The sequence below is a fragment of the Alligator sinensis genome, unplaced genomic scaffold, assembly GCF_000455745.1.
Source record: "Alligator sinensis unplaced genomic scaffold, ASM45574v1 scaffold493_1, whole genome shotgun sequence".
Lineage (NCBI taxonomy): Eukaryota > Metazoa > Chordata > Crocodylia > Alligatoridae > Alligator > Alligator sinensis.
In genome coordinates this window covers 416,297-439,154 of record NW_005842513.1, presented here as the reverse complement: position 1 = coordinate 439,154, position 22,858 = coordinate 416,297, and the positions used below count along the sequence as shown (strand labels likewise).

At 36.9% G+C, this 22,858-nt stretch overlaps 1 protein-coding gene across 9 annotated transcripts in view; it reads left to right on the top strand.

Annotated features, from left to right (window-relative positions):
• The window catches only part of PCGF5 (polycomb group ring finger 5), a 58,815-nt gene that overhangs the window by 27,776 nt on the left and 8,181 nt on the right, over nucleotides 1–22,858 (top strand). For 3 of the 9 annotated variants that reach the window (XR_003095874.1, XR_003095875.1, XR_003095873.1), the window contains exons 3-9: nucleotides 2,445–2,500; nucleotides 2,606–2,665; nucleotides 4,875–5,023; nucleotides 6,889–6,987; nucleotides 7,717–7,806; nucleotides 12,636–12,695; nucleotides 16,697–22,595. Coding sequence is in view for 4 of the 9 variants with exons in the window: in XM_006031557.3 (XP_006031619.1) it covers nucleotides 2,445–2,500; nucleotides 2,606–2,665; nucleotides 4,875–5,023; nucleotides 6,889–6,987; nucleotides 7,717–7,806; nucleotides 12,636–12,695; nucleotides 16,697–16,744 (562 nt within the window). In the remaining 5 variants the exon portion in view is untranslated. Of the gene's footprint in view, nucleotides 1–2,444; nucleotides 2,501–2,605; nucleotides 2,666–4,874; nucleotides 5,024–6,888; nucleotides 6,988–7,716; nucleotides 7,807–12,635; nucleotides 12,696–16,696; nucleotides 22,853–22,858 lie in introns of those variants that run through there. The other 6 variants (XR_001358653.2, XM_025213237.1, XM_006031557.3 and 3 more) reach the window with 6 other exon arrangements.

Genomic DNA, 22,858 nt, shown 5'->3' with positions numbered 1-22,858 from the left:
CAAAACAGGGTGTTTCAACTTGCTGGGACTTTTGTTTTCCCTCCAACTCTGTGAGTTTCTTTTACAACTTAGAGTGGCTTATGTGAGATTCTGGAGACTTACTATTTCTTTACTTCTCATTGAATCAGACCCAGAAGAAATCTACTGAGGCACTGAATATGAAAAATGCTGTGGCAAAGCTATCTTCATAACATAACATGATAATCCAGGACCATAGTACAAAAGATTGAATAGTGGTTTTGGACCAAGATGCTTTGATGACAGAATTTGATCTTTTTAATTAGAAATAGATTTTGTCATAAGAATTCCAGATTTTCTTTTATATTAGTTACAAGAAGTATTCCCTATTGAAATGGGCTTTCTCCATTCACCAACAGTAAATCATTTCTATCTTCTTCCTGTCTAACTTTTCTTCCCTCATGAGCAAGAGGTAGTGAACCGCTGTGCACTTTATGAGAGACTTGTAAGTAATTTTTTGCTGCAAATTTGTACACACAATCTTAAACTGAAGTTGGGTCCCTCAGTTTTCTTTTTCTGCTGACTTTATAGTACCAAATTAGGTGTACTTTTAAAAAGAAAATAATCATAAGTTAAGGGTCTCAGATAATGCCGTCTTGTATGATATTTCAAACAGCTTATTTTGCTAGCCTGACATTTTGAGTTGGTAATGTCTAATATCTTGGTGTGGAACTGAACTGCCTTTAGGAGAACCAAGTTAGCAGCAATGCATGGATTTATTACATCCAGTTGCATTGTGAGAGTCAGGTTTGGTATCTGAGCCAGCTCATTTAACATTGGCCTGAGTGTCTCCACAGTATATGGTAAGCTGTAGTGAAGACATATGGTAAGCTGTAGTGAAGACATATCCTGAATGCTTGTGTGTATGAGTCCCTAACCTAAAATGCAGTACAATATATAGTTTTTCTCTGAGGCTGCATCTGACCTGGAGATGCTAAAAACTGGGAATAGAATCTGCTGACTTAATTTAAATCTGGTCAAAGGAGGTGCCAATCTTACAGATATCTCTAGATGATGTAAACTAAGCGTTGGGTGTAACTGTCACTGTTAAATGATAAAGTAGCCTAACCTGCATTGATTTGACATCTGGTGGCTCCCTCAGCTGTGTGAAGTTTACCTTACTGTAGCTAAGGGGAAGCTGAGTGATGGTTCCAGGCCACCATTCTGTTTGATCCTGGACTGGCCAAGTTCCAAATTAGTGTATATAGCAAAGCAACCAGAAAAGAAACCAAGGATTTAGCCTAGTGAATATCCAGATACAGGCTGTAAATGCCATATCAGTGCAAGCTATGCCACACTGTCATTTACATCTATCCGCACCTCACTTTATATTACCATTTAGTTGGTCCCATGGATTTAGTCTTCTAATCAAAATAGAATAATGTATTATGGAACTGTTACATTATTTTTAAAATAGCCTACAATTTCCAGTCCCATAGTACAAATATATTTTAAAATGTTCAGATTATCTATTTGTCATATCAGTGTAGGTGGGATTGTTCTAGATAAATGGCTTTTGTTGCTATATGAAAATACTGTCATAGATACTAAATTTCTAGCTGTACTGCTGGAAATGATAGCAAAAACATTTTCTCTTTCTTCATAGATATTTGAGCAAACAACTTCAGTACAAGGTTCAGTTATTGTAGTCTGTTTACACATGCAAAAATGAAAATATATTTGAGGGAGCTTTATCTCTAAGCAGCCTTCCTTTTATTATGTGCCATAACCATAACTTATTTAAACATAACATTTGTCTGTGTGTCTATGTAAATTAATCCTCTGACAATTTTCATTAGGGTTAGTTTTTTCCTTTTGAGCTAGAGTACTATTGGTGTATTTTATGGTACCTAGCTACTGTGGTCATGGGAATTTTAAGAATGCTTATTATAATACTTTATGCCATTGCTTTTTTTTTTTTAGTCCATGAGGTAAAAGTCTTAATGGGAAATTTACAGGGAAATAGTATGGTCAGTGGTTGTTTAAAGTTTGCTTATATAGTACACAAGTCAGCATCTTCAAATTGGTTTGTTTGACTGCATTTTATAATTTTTCTAATTTTTGTTTCAAATTTTAAGTAAACTGCTTTACACAATGATTTGCTTGTGGCAAAAATTTGAATACTACAATTAATATTTTATACAGATTGATTTTTCACTTTTCTTTCCTCCTTTTCTTCCTCTGTTTTAATGCTGATATCTGCTATTACTGTATCCAAGTCTAAAACAAATATGTTCCAGGAATGGCTGAAGGGAGATAAATGTGAATACTTTTCCACTCTTCCTTTCCTTGCTAAAATCTGTAGGATTGTGAATGATGTATTACTTACCAGAGTATTGTCATATAATTACTTTTAATGTTCTGCTATCTTTTTTGGTTGTATTTGTTCTTTTCTTTATTTGAAATAATTTTTTTTCCTATGAAAGGCTAGATAACACATTAGAAGAAATTATATTCAAACTGGTGCCCGGACTTCGAGAACGTAAGTTTCTAATTCAGTATTATACCTTTTTGTATTAGAAAGTAATTTCTAGTGATATTTCTATATTGCTGAAAAATCACACTGCTTTTGTTTGATGCTTACTAGAGGAACTACAGCGTGAGATCGAATTTTGGAGGAAAAACAAACCTCAAGAAAATGGACAAGGTGATTTCTGCCCTTCCTTCTCCCTCCTGCCCCCCCACCAATACATTTTGTATTGTATCTGTTAGGTCAGGGTGTCCAACTATAAACAACTGGGGACCAAATGTCCCGCAAGCTGCATCAGCAAAACAGCACACCCTTAAACCAATCCCAGCATGAGCCATAGGACCTCTGGGCTGCACCACCCTCTGGGGTACCACACGGGTTCCCCTTGCCCACTGCACTCTATACAGAGGTAGGGACAGGGGCAAAGGCAGGCAGTAAAAGCTGGAGGACAGAGGTGGAGCCTGGAGACTAGCTGTTGCAGCCAGAGCACTGGGGGAAAGCAGCAGCCAGGCATAAGCTAGGGAACCACAGCTTGACCCTTCATGAGCTATCAGTTGGCCAAACTTGTGTTAGATAATGGCTTTCCTGACTGACCCCAATCCTGTGCTTATTTCTACATCGGCACAGTTGCATTGAATTTAGTGGCTATATAGAGATACATAAAATTTAGCTTTTGCAGAATGAGAGCTGTGGTTCAACGTTGAACAGCAATAATGATTTTAGTATTATTTTCAATTGAATTGCCAAGTACCTTCACACTTAACAGTCATACCATTTTCCACTCTGAATTTTTAATATCTTTCACACTACTTGATATTTTCTACTTTGATCCTAGTTATAATCCACCATGCAGTGACACAGAACTACTTGAGTCTTTATGTTCAGATTATTTTCTGTTATCAAATTTGACCAGCTGTTTAGTAGGAGGTTGTCAAGAATTAGTTATGACATATAGCAAAACTGTTTTTCCACAAGTGTTAAACAACTGTTTTATATAGATTCCAGAATGACTGTCTTTCAGTAGTAGAGCTGTGAACTTTGAAAGTTCTTTATTGAGCTGATAAGTAATACAGATCATCCAAGGGGTTTTTGTGTTCTTTAATTCAGCTTCATCATTTAGATACCACAGCATATTTAACTCATGTAAACCATTTTTTTAAAAAAAACCTTTATCAAGCCAAAGTAACAATTGTTTATTTTAAAGAAGCCTTATCAAGTATTCATTTTATAGTATTTGTTTTCTTCTCCATTGTTTGTAATATGTTCTTTCCAGTTTGAAATTAACATTTTAATTCTCACTAGTTTTTCTTATTTGCATTTGGCAAACATTACAAGTGGCAGGGTTTGTTTTTTTTCCCCTACTAATGATTTTAATGCTGGCCTGAAGGACAATATGAACAAAATTACACTAGTTCGCTATAGAGTAACATATGTAATTGGAGTTTTAGTTAGCTAGTTTTAGTTAGCTTGAAGTTTTAGTTAGCTAGTTTTATTAAAGTAGAACAGAATTGTGTAAGTTATTTGTGGAAGAAAACCGTACCAGATGAGTCAAAAAGTAATCCACTTCAGTTATTTGGCCATCTCATACACCAGTTATTGCATTACTGTAAGTCAGAACTGTTCTTTTGGCTACTTTTTTATTTAATAGCTATTCATTTTTTGGTAACTGCTGTGCACCTTAGCTACCTAAATATCTTCTTTTCATGTGTTGTGCCTGTAGTGCTCAGCTTTTGCTAGTATCCACAGAATTACAGCAGAGGGAGTCAGCAATTAGTACTGTTAGGTATATGTGTTAGAATTCTTGTATGCTGTCTTCCAGATCTATCAAAAGCTAAACCAGTTAAAAACACTCAGTTTCCCTCTCCTGTATGATTTTTATTATATCCAGTATAGTAACCCTCCAAAAATAGCACTGGGGCTCTACTATACTTGACATTTTATACCTACATGGTAGGAGATGGTCCCTGTTCTGAAGAGTTTTCATTGTAAATTAAGATGCAACATAGAATATAATAAATTAATGAAAGGAAGGGGTGACAGAAGGCAAAGGTAACAATGATAAGAGCACATGGTTATACATGGTATGTCTCAACTGCAAGAAGCAGAAGACTTAAAATAGGTTACCAGTTGTATTAGCTGTCCTTCTCTAAGATGAAAGGCACTTACAATATTTTACTGGAAAGAAATGAATAAAATGTCATCCATAATGACTACTAGCCCCCAACCTAACCATTCCCTATAAAATGAATATCCTTCATATGCATAATAAATTATGATTTCAGTAGTAAGCCTCAATTTTCGGGGGGGGGGGTATGGATTCAGTCCCAGATACTGCATTTGACTGTTAATTATATTATACATAAATAATCTGATTTTTATGTTACAGATGAAAATCCAAAATCTGATAAGCCCAAAGTAGATGAAGAGGGTGATGAAAATCAGGAAGATAAAGACTATCATAGGAGTGACCCACAGATTGCTATTTGCCTGGATTGTTTACGTAACAATGGACAGTCAGGGGATAACGTAGTGAAAGTGAGTTGCAAAGAATTTGTGCTGTTTATTGTTTTTGGCCATGTCTTATCATTAGGGGCCCGACGGGTCTCATAGCAATCTAAGGTAAATGTCTACAGGGGAGAGTTTTGCAGAATTGATAACCTGCATCCATCTGCACTTCCCAAGCTACTGAATCCTTTTGTGAGTTGAGACATTTCAAAGTTTCTTGGAATATTTCCAATTGCTTGCCCATAAACTTACTCACTTATGGCTTAATCGTCTCTGTAAGCCTTTATAGTAGTATGTTTCAAACTCATTGAGAATTGCAATAATAAACCAATGTAAAAAGCATATTTTAATATACCCCATTCTCTTATGATTTTTCCTCAGCAGAAACTGGCTTAATATTTTCCTAATACTCTTACAAAAGAGCATTTTGTAATTTTAACCCACAAACTGAAAGTACACTGGTATACAGCAGTTATCCATAAGTCAGCTAGCTTGGGTACTGAAGGCAGTCTAACTATGGCAGTGCCTTCTGGGTGCTTAGAACAGACCTGACCTGGTTCTGACACTAGTTTTCTGTAACCTGGGGTAAGTGAATTTTTCTATTTGTAGAAAAATAGAAAGGGGAGACTAAGGCTAAGAGTATCCAGCCTAGGGGTAAGTTCTTTAGGATTTTACTGTCAAATCACCACGTTTTCTCACCTGAAAATGTTCTTAAGTATAATATGCACCTTGTTTTTGAAAGGCAGAATGAATACAAAAAAGATTTTTCCAGAGATATGGCTTCATAATCTTCAGCTGACTCGTCCTACCTTTCCTGTTTAAGTAAAGCAGAAACCCTAGCTGCACCTAAAGCCTGGTCTCCATGGGTAGATCTATGCTTTGAGAAAGAGCTAAGGTCTCCAATACAGTGAAATAGGAAGAGAGAGACCAGGAGCAGCTAGCAGATAGAAAAATTGCCCAAAGGAAGTTTAGCTTGATTAGGGGAACATCAAGAACATTAAGAAAGAGAGATGATCTAGTTAATATCTGTGGAGTGAAGAACAATGAACCATTAAGTCAACTGTCCTCAGCTGCCTGAATTGTAATGCAACAGCTGCTGCATTGTAATCAGGAATCAAAGTAGGGTGTTTCTATCGTGGGCAGAAAATCGGCTACCCCAGGTAATGCACCCCAATTCTGGGATGCTGATTTTGCGCATGTTGTATGTGAGAGAATTTGGCATGTGACTATACAACATAGGGCTTTGTACTGTATGCATACGGCCCTTTATTTCTAAAATTGCTTTTATAGAGAGCCTTTGGTTAGTTTTGGCACATGAGGTATTTGAAGCTTTACCATAGGGGGCTGATTTTGGATGGAAAGGGGTTTTCTGTATCTGAGAAAATATGATATCAAAATACAGGTAAAAAAAAAAAAAAGACTATAAAATAATTGGGTAAGAGCAAAACAGTTCCCTATGCACATACTACAGAATCTTTTCTTTGGTAGGTCAGTATATCCTTGCCCATAACACTTCTTGTTTGAAACTGTCATGTAGCAGAAAAGCTTTTGTTTTAAACTAGCAGAGCAAGGTATGTGTGTCTCACTCTGCACTGTGTATCCAAAAAATTAATCTCCCCAGCCCAGATAGATCTGTACTTTTTGCTGCTTTGCTCTGGCTTGAAAAGCATTATTTTTAGGGATTTCCCTCAAAGAAAATTAGCCAGAATGTATCTTAGTTCTTGTACTGGTTTATAAGTTAAATCAACACACTAAAATTGGACACCAGTAAAGCAGCTCATACTCATACTAATAGATGCTTTTGTACCAAAAGTTGCTTATATGCTACCTAACCAAAGATGAAGGTGAATAGCTTCAAAATATCCAACATCCCTTTTCTAATTTTATTCTTTCAGGGTTTAATGAAGAAATTCATCCGTTGTTCTACACGAGTGACTGTGGGAACTATCAAAAAGTTTCTCAGTTTAAAATTAAAACTTCCAAGTTCTTATGAGGTAAGTTTAAGAGAACCAAGCTCGATTTTTGTTTGAATCCCCCAGAAGGTATTAGTTCACTATTAAAATTAAATCTGCCTTAAATTTAAATTTCAGCTAAATTAGGATTTTTTTTATCACAAGCATTAGGTACAAGATAACTTTGAGCACCTATTCAAGGTGTTCCAAATCTTGCTGCTTAGCCATACTCATTGAAGGATGCTTAGCCAAGGTGCTGTATGGTTTTTATAATTTTTGTTGCTCAACTTTAGAGCGATAGACATATAATTAGGTATCTTTTCAAGTTATTTTGACATACAGGTATATGCTTTTTTGTTCATCTTTATACATGATTAATAACAAAATTCACTTGTCAAGTATTACAACAGTAGCTTCTAGGAAGAAAGGGATATTGACTAACATGTACCAATTCTGTAGTTGCCTGGGTGATCCTTTATTTTCCTTGTGTAATATAAAAAACAGCCCAGACTACAGACTAATTCATCTATCTTAGGTATTTATGTGACCCTCCTCCCCATTACATGCTCCGTGAACAAGTCATGATTCCTTCGATGTTTTTCATCTCACCATTTCTGGGGTCACCAGTCAGTGTATGGTACATACATTCATCAGAAACTCTTAATGTATTTTTATGAACCTAATTGGTTCAGAGATTTTCACTTACAATTTCACTAGAACGTTAACATTCTTTACCGATTGGATTGAGTGCTTTATTTTATTATGTTTAAGCTGGATGTACTATGCAATGGAGAAATCATGGGGAAGGATCATACTATGGAATTCATCTATATGACAAGATGGAGACTCAGAGGAGAAAATGTAAATACATTTTTAATTTTGCATCATTAATTATTATTTATGTATAGCTGTATATAGATGGATGGACGTACAGGGTATTTGTCTTCTTGGCTTGGTCCAAAAGTTATCTAAAGACCCTTGCAAAATTTTTATTTAAAAATTAATCTCAGATACTCTCTAGATAACTCCTCTTAGGCTTCTTAATATAATTAATGAAACTCTAAACTAGGGATGCTGCCCAGGTTGGATAAAAATCAACAATTTTTTAAGAATAAAATATATATATTTTTTATCGTATTTTGATTTTTTTTTTTGTGAAGATGCTTTTTAAAAAAAAACACCCTATATAAACATAATTTTAATTGAAGATATGTTAAAACTCAAATGTATCATCATGGAATAGGGATTATGACTTCTAATTAAGTACTATTTGAGACAATATAGTCATATAACCTTTTTAGAAAAGTATTATAAATAGGTCACAAGAGGAGTATATTAGGGGCCCAATCTTATGGGGTTCCCAGAGGCTCCTCTATAGATTAGTAAAAATTACAGCAAACCACTCTTACCAATGGGACTCAATTCTCAGTGTAGAAGATCCCATTAAGCATCTCTGTGTATATGGAGATGAGAGGTAACAGACCGTACCTGTTAGCCCTATTGTTTCTCTGCAAGTTTGTGTACAGAGTCAAGCCCTTACCTCTCTCTCAAAGTGCAAAGTTTCAAGAAGTTAACTAAAATAGAGGACATCAAACAAAAATTCCCTTTTTTTTTTTTTTTTTTACAAAAAGATTAAATCAAGGCTTCCTGCCCAGTGATTTAAATCCCGATTTTAAATCAATTTGATTTAAATCAGAATCATCCAATTACTGCCCAGCTGGGGAAATAGAACTTAGCAGGAATACAAAGTTTGAATGAGTTCAGTTCTGATCTAAAAATAGAAGTATTCATTTTATTCTTGGAATTTTTTTCTTTCAGTTTAAAATACTAGGATCTCAACTAATGATAATGTAGGAATTTGTGCCTAACGGTTTTGCATTCAAAATCTATGTATCTTACCTATCTGTTTGCATTAATATATGGGGGCATTTAGCTGAGGCAGATCATTTTATATTATTTTCACCATTACTTGTTTTAATTCTATATTAAGAATCTCATAGAACGAATATATAAAAAATTGTCTCTAGCTAAGACGGCTCAGATTTTTTTTCCCCTGAATATATACATTTAGAATAGCTGACAGACTACAATGTTCAGTTTGAGTTAACAGCCCTTAGGCTATCTGTTACCATTAACTCCGCCCATCCTTAACTGTCTATTTTTTTTCTTGTATATATTCATTTGTTTATGAATGCCGTATACCTATATGGTTTTGTATGTGCAAAGTAGTTGCCTTTGGGTATAAAAATGGAGACTTCATATGGGTGCAGCAAAGGTTAAATACTAGTCATAGGGCACATCAGCACATGCATTTAAACGTGATGCATTTAAGGGTCATTAAGCAGATTTTTAAATTTTTTTTTGCAAGTGTCTACACGTGCAAGGACTTGGCACTAAAGTCAGTGCCAAGTCCCTGAAGCCCTGCCATGTGCCCCTAGTAGCTGGGCAGACCTGGCACTAACTTTAGTGCCAGGTTGGGTCTACACATGCATTAATGAGCTTTAACTAATCAGCCTTATTTCGCCATTGTAATGCATATTAAGGGCGCGCATGAATAGACCCATGCCTATAATACACATTAAATGAGGCTAATGCACATTAACACATCTCAATGTAGACACACCCATAGTTTAACATGGAAATCTGTAGTAAATTCTCGGGCCTCTGCATTGTTTGTTTGGTTTTCAAGTAATCGAAGGTAAAATCCTATGACCCCAGCTGACTTCCTGCCCTTTGGGCGGGGGGCTGGACTCGATGATCTTCCGAGGTCCCTTCCAGCCCTGATGTCTATAAAATCTATGAAAAGCATCCTGGCATGGGAAGAGAAGACAGCACTTAAGCACAGTGCTGATAGTACAATTTTCAAATTCTTATTTTTAGGTAAAACTGAAAGAGGGCTTTCAAAAGTGTCTCTTTGTTTTTATGCAAATATAGAATATAGATGAGGACTAAAGGTTAAAAATGTTTGCATAGTATACAGTATTGCACCACCAGCGGGAAAAGTAGTATTTTACCATATTGCCTTTTGAATCCAGTTGATACATGCTTGGCTAGCCTTCTGAGTTTGTATTAGTATTGGCTGTGCTCTTAGGAAACATTGAGGAAAAATGAGGCAACATCAGTAACACTGGAATGCATTCATTGTGTTTGATACTCCTGCCCCTGTCTACACATTGACACTTGACAGTTGCATTGCTTTGGAAGCAACAGTGAATACCATTCTCATCAAATCATCATATTTGCACTCACTTAAAGAAACCCAAAGAAAAAAATCTTTTTAAATGCATTTAGATATCTGTATATGTATGCTTTCTATACATCTTAGTTAGCTTGTAAGGTGCATCTCTACCCTGGCTTCTGTCTGACATCAGACTAACACAGCTAACTACTTCTCTATGCTCATGGATGGCACCAAACTCCAACCGAATGAAATGGACTACAATCAAATTACCCCTCTCTGATTGAAAAATGTCAGTGAAATTCTGAAGGATACTGATGGGCATGCAGACTGTCTGTCCAATACATTTATTTGTTGTTTTAAATCAGTGATTCTCAACCAGGGTGCAAGATTTTTTCAGGTGTGACACAGTGTGCTGCACAACATTGAGTGCAAGCACCTACACATGATTTACAAGATAAGCTGAACAGATTTCAAATATGAATTCATAATGTCAAAAGTATTTTGACTTTTTCTGATCTTTCTGAATTCTTTGCAATAAGAATTGCTCTATCATTTTTCTGTAGTCAAGAAACAAGTGAAAGCTAGGAGCTGTCATTTTCAACGAGTGCCTTGAGTATAAAAAGGTTGAGAATCGCTATATTAGATACTGTATTTTTCCAGTTATAAATTGACCTTTTCCCCTCAACAAACCTCCCATAAAAATCACAGTTAAACAATATGGTATGTTGGTATGGAGCTATTACCATACAAGAGCAGATCACTGCATTGGTACTCTTTTTGGGGGCAGCAGAACAGATAACCTCACTGGCCTTTAAGAGTGCTGCACAGGGTCATCTGCTCTGTTATTATGGCAACTGGCTGACAGGCAGCATAGCCTCTAAGCTGTGTGACCGCACAGGCACACCTGGCTGCACAGCATGAGCACACCTGCACAGCCACGCACCACACAGCTTAGAGGCAATGCTGCTGACGGACACAACTCATATAGGGAAGGATCACCTTGTCTGGCTTACCCAGATCACCATTGTTTTGCAGTTCCTAAAGGTCTCCCTAGTTTGCTCCACTGGAGTGGGGATCAGGTAGAGCAGGAACTCGTAAGCCCTAAGGGCCTTGTGGCAACTTGAGGCTTCCAGACCTTCAGTTCCAGTGCAGGGAGCAGAGAGCTGAAAAGTGTGTCCCCAGCTCTGGGAAAGATCACCACTAGAGCCATAGAACCAGGAAACAACTCACGGTGACCTGGAAGGAAACCATGTACAGTTGGATATGTTTAAGATGCATGAGTTCTTTTTACAGTGCACTGTTGCATTTATTTGGAATAGACTAGTGATTGTGAAAATGTTTAGTTCAGTCTAGACATTATCTAAGCTTAAATTTTAAAATAGTTACAAGACAGCTAAAAAATAATGTTCTTCCAGGTGCAAGTTAGCCAAATTTACTTAGCTTACACTTTTAGGAAAGGTCAAATCTGAGCTGACACCTGCACACAGCTGTTTTATAAATATAACCACCCACTTTCTCCTTTCCTTTGAAACATTAGGAAGATTTAGATTTTTTACTCCTAAAACCAGAGCTGGTTTGATTCAAGCTTTCACTTCTGCACCTCATATGAAGTTTGAATCCAGAATTGCAAGTTGAATCTGGCCTTTTCCTAAGGAACCGTCTTCATTTAAACCTGGAAACAGATTCCATTTAACTAAAAAATATTTGTCTTGATACATATAAACATGTAATTTTAGGCTGAAGACTGAGCAAGCCTTACACAACATTATCTTTAGAACAGATGTTTTGGTTTTTTGTTTAAGTAATTTTGCTTTTAGCCTTTTTGGTTCTTTCCCTGGTTATTTCATCTCCTGTTTGATTATTTTTTTTTAAGGCTTATAGCAGTTCAAGGATGTAATAGTGGTCAACATATATTTGGTGAAGAAGCTATTTATTTTCCAACTTATGAACTTGAAAATATAGGGTCAACTTTATTCACAAAGGTTTCTTATAATCAGAACAGTAAATAATTATAAATTACTCTTCACTAATCAAAGACTACAAAGTAACACCAGTAGAAATTATACAGTTTATAGTACTGTCTCCATTACTGCGGTTTCAGTGTCTTAGGGTGCTGTTTCTGTCTGGATGAAATGTTTCAGAAATGTCTGTGGTTACTTTGCCCTGCCCCTGGTCAAATCTGATTTTTATGCCCAACTGTATTACAGTATCTGTAGTGGTTGTTAGCTAATGACCCATTCCTTTGGATAAAGATCATGTAAATGCATCATCTCTGTCTTTGATACTGTTCAGTCTGAGTCTTTGATTGAACGCTTGAGAGCCTTATAAGAGATAAATGTAATCTAAGAAAAAACAGCCATTTATTCCAGTAGAAAATGCTTTCCTGCTTTAAAAAGAATACATTAATTTTAAATCTCTTACTTGAAACAAAAACATTTAAGTGATTGTTAAATGTGTGTGTCCAGTTGTGGATGCCTCTTATCTGATCAGAAAATCATCTCCTTCGCAGTTTCGGTGTCAGAACTGCTCATCTTCGCAAGTCTGCTCACAGGATGGCACTTTTTATCAGGTAAGAGGCACTCACGACTGAACATATTACAGTCACTAAGGTTTGGTCAACACCTCTGCTTTTACGCATATTGTCGTAGAGGCAGTTTTTTGTTTTTTTTAACTTCACATTACGAAGTTCCCCTGAGCTAAACTTGGACACACAAAGGTCTAAGTATTCTGCTTATTCACTTATGGCAACTTTATTGAATGAATAAAATCTGCTTGGGAATGACCAGGTTTATAATTTTTTTTAAATAGGCTATTTATCATCATGCAAAGCTGATCAGCAGAGAAGTAGAATTCTCCCACTCTCCCCTTATCCCTTTCCTATAAACTGCTTAGTTAGGGGCATAATGGGTGCATCTACATGAGACTCTAAATGCGCATTAGACTAATTTTGCTGTGCATTAGTGCATCACACACAAAGCTTGCTAATGCACAGTAGACTTAGTCTAATGCACATTAAGTGCCACAACAAAGTGTTCATCTGTGCTAATGCACAGTAGCGCCAATTGCAGTGCATTAAATTAATACTCCTAAAAGATCCAAAACCAAGTATAAGCAAGCAAAAGATGCTATATTGGATGGAGTGTTAGTCATTTCCAAGATAGCAATTCTTATAATTTCTTTAGGACCTTAAAACTAAATCTTAAATGGTTTGTTCCATTTTCTATATTATAAATTAGAGATGGTCTAACATCGCATCTCCATATTATAGCATGCCCAGAGTCCAGAATCTGGAGCCTAAACACAGTGGTCAGATTTATGTGTTCTCATTTGGCCTGTTTTAAGGACTGTTTCAAGCTGCACATTTGGATCTGAACTTCAATCCAGCAGTTTCCCCTGGCCAGTATCTCTTGAAAATTACTCGGATGTGGACTAATATTTTTGCTTTGCAATAGAAGGTGAAATTTTGCTACACTTTCTCTTTGTAATTATACTGAATTCAGTAGAGTGACATGACTAGGGACAGAAATTACACATGAACTGGTTTCTGATCAGTTATACTTGTTTAAGTCTGTAACACAACAAAAGTTCAGTGGGCATGAACTGCTTTCAAAATGACTGAAACCATTCTGAAAGATAAGATAAACCTGGATGGATGTAGTATTAGATTTAACTGATTTAGGTTAAATTGGTTTATTGAACTAACTTCTGTCCCAAATCCCCTCCAGATTCAAGTAAACTCACAGTCCCCCAGCATCCCAGAATGCTTTGCACCTGCCCTGCAAACCCCTTCTCATAGGGTGGGTAAGCTAGCATTGGCCCAAGCTGTCTTCTCTAGCCGAGCAGGGAAACATTCTCTAGTGCCCTCTGGCTTGTGCCTTAGATTACTGCAGGCATTGCTGCATTTCCAGAATCAAAAGTGAATGTCTGTTCACTTACTTATTGATTCAATATATGCAGCTTAGACTAACCTGCAAAGATTGAAATGATTCTGCCTGGGGCTTTTTGACAGTCTACAAATTTGTGCCACTACTTAGTGATGCAGTGCACGCCCCTGCTTGTGCACTTTGCAGTGGGACAAATTGTCCCGCTGCTGCATAGAATCATAGAAGTAGGGTCGGAAGGGACCTTGTAGATCTTCAAGTCCAACCCCCTGCCTGGGCAGGAGGAAACTGGGCTCAAGTGACCTCAGCCATGTAGGCATCGAGCCGCTTCTTAAAGACCCGCAGAGTAGGAGCCAGCACCACTTCCCTTGGAAGTTGGTTCCATATCCTAGCCGCCCTGACTGTGAAGTAGTTCCTACGGATGTCTAATCTGAACCTACTCTCCAACAACTTGTGGCCGTTATTTCTTGTTATCCCGGGGGGTGCTGGGGGAAACAAGGTCTCCCCCAAACCCTTCTGGTCCCCCCTAGTGAGTTTATAGATGGTCACAAGGTCCCCCCTCAGCCTTCTCTTGTGAAGGCTGAACAGGTTCAGGTCCCGTAGCCTCTCATTGTAGGGTCTGCCCTGCTGTCCCTGGATCATGCGGGTGGCCCTCCTCTGGACCCTCTCAATGTTGTCCACATCCCTCTTGAAGTGGGTGCCCAGAACTGGTCCTCCAGCATGTGCTGCTGGGGGTCTATCTGGGGTACAGGATGTCTCAGTGCGGGTCACAGATGTACTTCAGAAACCAAAAAGACAACAACAAAAAAAGAAAGGAATAGAAAAATCACTTCTGTTGTGGGGCTTGTACATTGGAGCTTTGAGAAATCAGATGCCTAGATCAGAAATATTCAAAGTAGTTTTGGCATTTGGACAAAAAGACTGTGTTCTTATTTATATGTAATAAATGCATACTCAAACAAAACTCAATAAATTAAATGTATCTATGCAGGATACCACTGCTATATGGTAGCAAAGAAGCCACCTCATCTATGGTTTAAGACTCATGTTTCAAATCAATACTGTTCTCTACAAACAGTGCATTTTTCTTTGAATGCACTGAACACTAACAAGAACTGCACACAAGACCTGGAGATGGTTATATTGCTGAAACTTAAGCCGGATCCAGATGTGCAGGTACGCACAGTTTGTGGTGCCAAAACCTCTTTGCGGCACCACAAACCGCATGTGTTGCATGTTAAACCACACGTGGTGCTGCTAATTTGCAGCGCTGGGGAAAATTTTCTACCAGGATTTCCTGGTAGCAAAAAAAATAAACCCCCTTAAAAAAAAAAGCAGCGCAAAGCTTGCCAAACTGTGGTGTACCGGGACAAATGCAGAGACAGGGGAGGAGGCAGTCCTAGGGTGCCTGCTCTCCTGTCTTCATGTGCCACTTCTCAGCTTGCTGGGGCACAGGGTGCCTCAGTGTGAGGGCTGCCTGTCTAGCTAACAGTGTGGGGGCTGCCTGTCTAGCTTCTAGCTGATGTTTTCTTTTCCTCATTCTTCAAATACCCAAAGTCCTAGGGTGCCTGCTCTCCTGTCTTCATGTGCCACTTTTCAGCTTGCTGAGGCACCCTGCACCCCAGCAAGCTAGGAAGCGGCACATGAAGACAGGAGAGCAGGCACCCTAGGGCTTTGGGTATTTGAAGAATGAGGAAAAGAAAAGTAGTGTTTTTAGTGGTTAATGATAGCATCATACAGCCTCTTAATAATTCCAAATGCACATTTGTTTTAAATGTGTACCTCAGCTGTGGTTACCTCTGCCAGCAAAGCTTGAGGCTATTCCATGCTACTGCTAACTCCATTCTAATGCTGACTAATACAAAAATAGGAACAGGCTATTTTAAGAGAATGCGCAATGAAGTTGAGTGGAAAAAATATGACTTAAATGAAAACTGATCTAAGTTTTCATCCTGGAAAACGTAGATTAAAAATTATGTATTATGTAAAATAGAATTTCCAGCAGCAAGTATCTGGAGCTTCCATTCTCTCATGCTTCCTATTCTCCATTGCAATACAGTCCAATTTATGTATCCAGATAGCGGTTGCATTTTACTATGCAAAATTAACTGCCTGAATGAAGTTGAAAGGGTTCTTGTCAGGAAATTTTAGTCTTTTTCATGAAATCAAGTGACTGACCTGACTTTCAAATAAGATGAGTGCTCCCTGCTCTCATTAGCTAGAGCTGACTGCAGGTAAAAGGTCTGTAGTTCTGTAAATTGGGCCAGCTACATCTTAGAATAATGTATTTTTATTAGTGAAGGTATAAAGATATGTTGCATTTGTTTTGCTTCAAACTCACTACACAGAAATAAGAGGAGGATTTTTTCCTATGAATATCCAGCATATATATATGGCATATAATTTGTAGGAGTAATATAGGATGCATATTGTTTGTGCCTAATAAAATTAACTGGTATACAAAGCTTTTCATTATACATTTAGAAAACTGACTTGAGGTTAAATGTTATTGACATGTATAGAACAATGTTAGCCTGATGGTAACTATAATATGCACAGTCCTGGAGAAGGGCCTTTAACTTTTCTTTAGGTATGATTTAATTGCATCTTGTTTGTATTTCATGCGAGTTATGTCTTCATGTTATACTTGTCTGTTTTTGTTGTTGTGTTCTTTGTGTTTTATTTTTAGTCTTATCCTATGGTACTGCAGTATCGACCCAGAATTGACTTCGGCTAGACCAAAGGTCCAGACCACACTGAGATGAATTCTGCACTATTGTTTACCCATCGACAGATTGCACAATGAATGGATGTGCCTGGATTAGGGGGACACAACCAGATTTTCAGCATGCAAATAAGAACCTTGTCTTTCTTAAAATTGTCAGTTGCATCTTTGTTGTTTCTATTAGAGCAAGCCAAGTGCCATTCTGCTACTGAAATGTGCATAAGATATTTGTGGTATCTTACAAGTGTGCTGCAAGTCATAGCCAAAATCATGAAGTGTGCAGTCAAGATTCAGAAACTACAGAATATTTTTCCCATGTGTTAGAAAAAGTTTCTGGTCTTCATGTTGATTACACTAGCAAAATGGCCAAGTGCTCATTCCATGTCGTGTTGCAATTTTCACACAATTACTATTTTACTGAATATTGTTGTATAAATGATAGAGTACTGTACAAAAAATTAAGGATTATATCTTGAAATATTTTGTATAGAAAATATATTTAGAAAAGTGGTTATTGTGCCACTACCTTTCTCTTGGTAAGCTTCTGATAGGTCCAGGTATAGTTCACTCATGAGTGTGCAGCAGTCCTTTTGCTATGAATGATGTGTACCCCAGGCACAAGAGCAGAATGCAGTAATTAAAAAGCCTAAATAGTGTGCCAGTATCTCTTAAAAACTTCATAACCTTTGAATACACATTTTTACAACTTGTCTAGAATTGACAATTTGAGATGCAGGTATTTTAGGATAATGGAAGCTGGCCAGATTATGGTTCTTCTAATAAAGTGTTTGTAAAAGTGAGGTTAAAAATCATTTAAATACTAAATGGAAAAGTAGCATTTTCTCTGTAAGGTCATCCCACATATCAAAATGTATTTATTTTTGTCAGTGGCATTCATATTCAGGAATTCTTTCTTTTTTTTAAGGTGTATCTACATCAGACATATATGTAAAAAGAATACAAAGTGACATATTTCAAAACATAGCTTTGATTATATTAAATGTCTGTTGTGGTTACATGGAGTTTAGAAGCTATTGAAGATGTATATAATTAGTTACAGTCATAAAGCTAATTTCATAATAACAAAAGGCAATACAGTATTGGAAGATAAACAGTTTGACCAAAATAATTGGTTTTCCAGGGTAATTTTCCCTAGGAACTAGTATCACAATGTAATAGTTCTAGTGTAGAACATTGTATTGAGGTTTCTGGTAACATTGCTGGGAACAGTATTGCATATGTTTTCTGTAGTCTTCCATTGTTTTAGCTCTGTTTAAAAGTCATAATGGCTTTTTTACTTTAAACTGCAGAGAAAAATACAGTTAAGTAACGTTGTATGTTTTAGCTACAAGTATTGTAGATTACCACTTATTTTCTTGCATAAAACAAGAAGGAGCGAGAGGCTTTCAGAAGTTGCCACAGGTTGAGTTAATCATGCTTAGAAAAAAGCAAACAATAATAAAAACCCCAACTCAAGAAACATGGGATCAGAGTATTTAAGGTGATAGGATATAGGTTCTATAGAAATGCAGTCTCAGTGTTGTTTAAATATGTAACACATGTAAACGCATTATGCGTGAAATCCTGGCCCCACTGAAGTTGTCAGTTTTAAGAAGGACCAGGATTTCACCTGTGTGTACACATTGGGTCATATCCTACCTTTGTATTCCAAAAGTCGTATAGCAAACAGGAGCAAAAATGCATAGCAGGTAGCATTCTGTCTAGCAATCTTACCATTACAGGTCAAGATTGCCCTATTGTGCTAATGCATTGTAGCAGAAGGAAGCAGGCTGCTTTCATCTGTAGGCACATGTTGATTATAGGGCTTGCTTTGCCCATGCTGTTGACAGAGCTGATAAAACGTTCCTCATAGGTGGGCCCCTGTCCTCTGTGGACAAGTGGATTCTTCACAAGCACATTACTTTTCTAGCTGGATCTGTTTGCAGGATCAGGGTCTAAATGCACCTTACAATTTATATATAGTATTTTTACACCAGGAGTATTTCTGTTATGGCTTCACTTGAAAATGAAGGATTTGGTTTCAGTTCCTGTCCAATATTACTAATGGTAATATTTTTAATGTTAATTTTTATTTGGTTTAGGTAACAGTTTAGCAATGTACTTCCTATTTTGGCAAATTCTCAACCACCCATTGAGATTTTTTTTATCAGAAAAACAGCACTCAAGTTACCATTTTAAATCCATTTTCAAACATTTTACATAGCTAAGATTTTTTTCATTAAATCAGCAAATTCATATAAAATATAGTATGACCACTGAAATGTCTTACTGTATTGTGAAGGACTGTGAGTCACAACCAATAAGGGGTTGGATGTTTATAATGACTTCCAGCATTCCAAGTTCAGTGAGCCATAGATTTAGCTTGCTCTGAGTTGGTAATTGCCTTATTTTATAATACGTTTAATCCAACACAGATTGGAGTAAAGGAGGCAGATCTTCACAGTAAGCATGGAAACTACTGACAGGCATAGTTTTATTGTTCCCAGTTGAGAATTGCTGCCTTCACTGCTTATGAATATATATGATTTAGCTGCCTACACGTAAATGTTTCTGATGGCATAGTGCCCAATTGGTTAAATACTTCTTCTAGGAGTGAGGTGCCAACCAGATGCATATCATGCAGCCAGTATAACATAAGTGTGACTTCTGCAGGAAATTTCTTTTTTCTGTATGGAACATAGATGCCATGTGTATGCACATGTGTATATTTGATTATCCCTGTTGACACATTTGTGCCAATTAAATATATACAAACCCTGTAGAAATAAGAGAACTTGTGTACAGACTCATATTCCAAAGATGAGTTATAATGAAGTGAGCGCATGAGTATTCCGTGAAAATCACACAAGGGGTGCATAGACACGTACTAATTGGGTTTAAGGTGACTTAACTAAGTCACTTAAGCCAAGTCAGAGCATACAGATGTACAGCTCCTTGACATGATGGCAGCCATCTTGTGAGCTAAGTTGACTTAACTAATGCAACTCAAGATAATACACCTTGGAAGCTTATTATTATGCAATTCATTTAAGTCAACTCTGCTCCATACACATGTATACACTCTAACAGTTAAGTTGACTTAAAGTTAAGTCAGCTTAACTGTCAGAAAGTTAGTACGTATGTATGTACCTAATGTGTCCAAGAAAATCAGGAAACTACCATGTATGCATTTGATAGGGATATTTCCATTGCTAGCAGTGTCGTCACTGCAGAGTCAGGAAAGAAACATATAATAGCTGAAAATGAGCAAATTACCCATATTGCATTAATTGAGCCACAGGGGAATACGAACTAGAATTTACTAGTTGTTCTACCTTTTAATTATTCAGGAAAGATTCTTTTCTCTTTCAAACGAGTGTCTACAAGGTTTTAACCTTCTACATCCAGGTTAGCCACCTAATAAAAATCAAACCTTTTGTTTGACTAGAGATCTGTATGCAGTATTTGTCTAGTAACATATGTATTGTAAGTTAAGAGTTTGCAGAATAGTAAGATCTCAAATGCAGATATAATACAATTAAATTAGATTAGTCTAATGCATATTCCATATTGTACTAGTACAGTGCCCCAACACCATGTCCAACCTTACAGTCTAACAAACACATGGGTAGTTCCTACCTGTCTAAATAACCACTCAGTCTTTATGACTTATTAGTACAATAAGGGGTATTCCCATGAATATTTTCAGGATAAAGTCCTAAAATTATGTCAAACTTAATGTAAGTGTGCTCAGCTAGGACATAATTACTGTCTAATTAAAATCAAAATGTGATTACAGTCTTTTCTAAAATATTAATTTTATATTGTTGACTCTTATGGTCTTATGGAAAATGTTATAAGAAAGTGCCTGATTGCTGATACAGCATATCTTTTAGACCAACATCCTACATTTTGAATGAGAACATTTGTTTTTGTGTGTTAATGAATTATTTCAGCAAAAGTTTTTCTTCACAGAATTATAGAAGGATCTTCCTCGTGACACAAGTATGAAAGAAATATATTCTGTTATTAGGCAATATAAATACTGTAGAAATATATTACTAGAGACTATTTAAAAAGGATGACTCTGAGACTCTATTAATCTTATTTTCTGCCAGGTAGTAACCTTGAATTCTGGATCCTGCGTTTTTCCTTTAGTCTGACACTTTTTGGCTGTACTGCTCTTCCTTTTACATGCGAAGTATAATTCAGTCCTAGCTAATGCTGTGGGGAGTTTGTTGTTCTCCTTTTGGACTTTGGCTATATTTTCTTTGTTCAGCACAGATGAAGATGCAGTTCAGGACTTCCACCTTATCCATTCCAGTTGTAGCTGTTAAACCTGGAATTGAGAAAGCAGCAAGTAATTTTTCTCTTGATCTCTCTTCTCTCATAGGAAACCAAAATGTGCAGGTCTTTGCTCTCTAGATAGAACCATTTGTTGAGTTCCTTTGTTCCATTTGCATTCAACTTCCCCTTCATCACAAAAGTCAAGGTACTCCAGTTAGGAGCTACAGAAGGATATTCCATGTGGTGTCCTCAAAAGCCATAACAGCCAGCTCAGCCAGACTGTAATTGATTTAGGTTCCAGATAAGCAATAATCTTCTGATTCTCAAAATTACATGCATGGAATTTTGCATTAAGAAATGTCTAGGTGAGGTATTAGCTGATTACAGGGATTAACCAAAGTATTCTAAGGACTGGTGAGTCCTTTTTATTTTTGCCCACAACAAAGATATTAGAGAATGGACTCTTTTTTTTAATTTGTGAGCTAAGAGGGAAATGGGTCTAAATCCTCCTTATAGACCAGTTAGCTAGTTTGACAGTAATAGTTTGATTCCTTCCAAATTAGTGGTGATGTGCAGGATATTTTCCTTTCTAGCTACTTCATTCTCAATGTTAAGGAGTCCAGACAAAAATTTCTATTCCTCAGAATAGGCTGGATTCTCTAGATCTTTTTCTTATTTCAGGCCTCAAGAAAATGAACAGGTATACAAAAAAGATAAAATTTGGGTAGAAGGATTCTTGATGGCATCTCAAATTGTAAGTTGGATGCAACCTTGCCAGCTTGGAAAAGTTCAGGCACTGACCTTCTAACTCCAAAGAACACATTATGATGTATCCAGCTTCACATGCAATCAATGGGTCTTCTGGTCTTATGTATACAGACTTTCATGAACAAGACTGAACAAAATAGTTTAAAGGATTTCTACTAGCAGTCTGGAGCTATTCACAATAAGAGATGCAAAGGTACCTACAGAGTGATTTAGTCTCTTGTTTAGTTGTGATGGAAGCCCCTGTAACAATAGAACCTCCTCCTGCAATCTTGAGTGTAAAATTTTAAAGGCCTGCCTTAGGGAGTTGCACCTGGAGAACCACCAAGTTGTCTCTAATGCAAGTTTTAGTTCAGTCTGGCAACACCATGATTGACACACATTTACATGCGACTAGTTAGAAGATCAAATCTAGATGCTGAAGTAAAGCAGCTTCTCTCCTGGGACTAAACTAATTTCTTCTGCATTGCAATAAACCACATAAGGTCTGTCCTATGATCTTTTAAAATTTAGTCCTTTGAACCAATGGTATCTACTTCCCTATATTTCCTTCCTGTAAGATTATTCTTTCTGATTGCATCGTATTAGCTGGAAGAGGCTCAAGAAAATCTTTGTAAGAAGACAGACCTTACTGCATTGTTTATGAGAGCAAAATAGTTCTTTCTGCTCTGAAGTCTGTCTTGAATAAGACTAGCCCATCCATGACTCAAATGATCATTCTTTATTTGTTTTGTCCAAAAGCTTCAACATTTGGAGGAGAAAGCATGATGGAACATTCTAAATATGGGAAGAGTGGTAAAAGTATACCTTGGTAGGTTTGGTCAAGTCAAGAAATTTTGTTTTGTTTTGTTTTTGTTTTAAATGCTTTGGGCCTAAGTTATCTAAATCCTCCCCAGGCAGATGGAAAAAGTAATTCCTTCCTAAAGCATATTCAGCTACAGATAAATTATAGAAAGGATCAAAACTTACTTAGCATGTCCCAGGATGGCTTCCAGAACACACAGGGCTGGAACCACCACAAGGAAATATGGAAAGCTTCCACTTGGTAATCTATCAGCATTTTCAAAGCAGTAT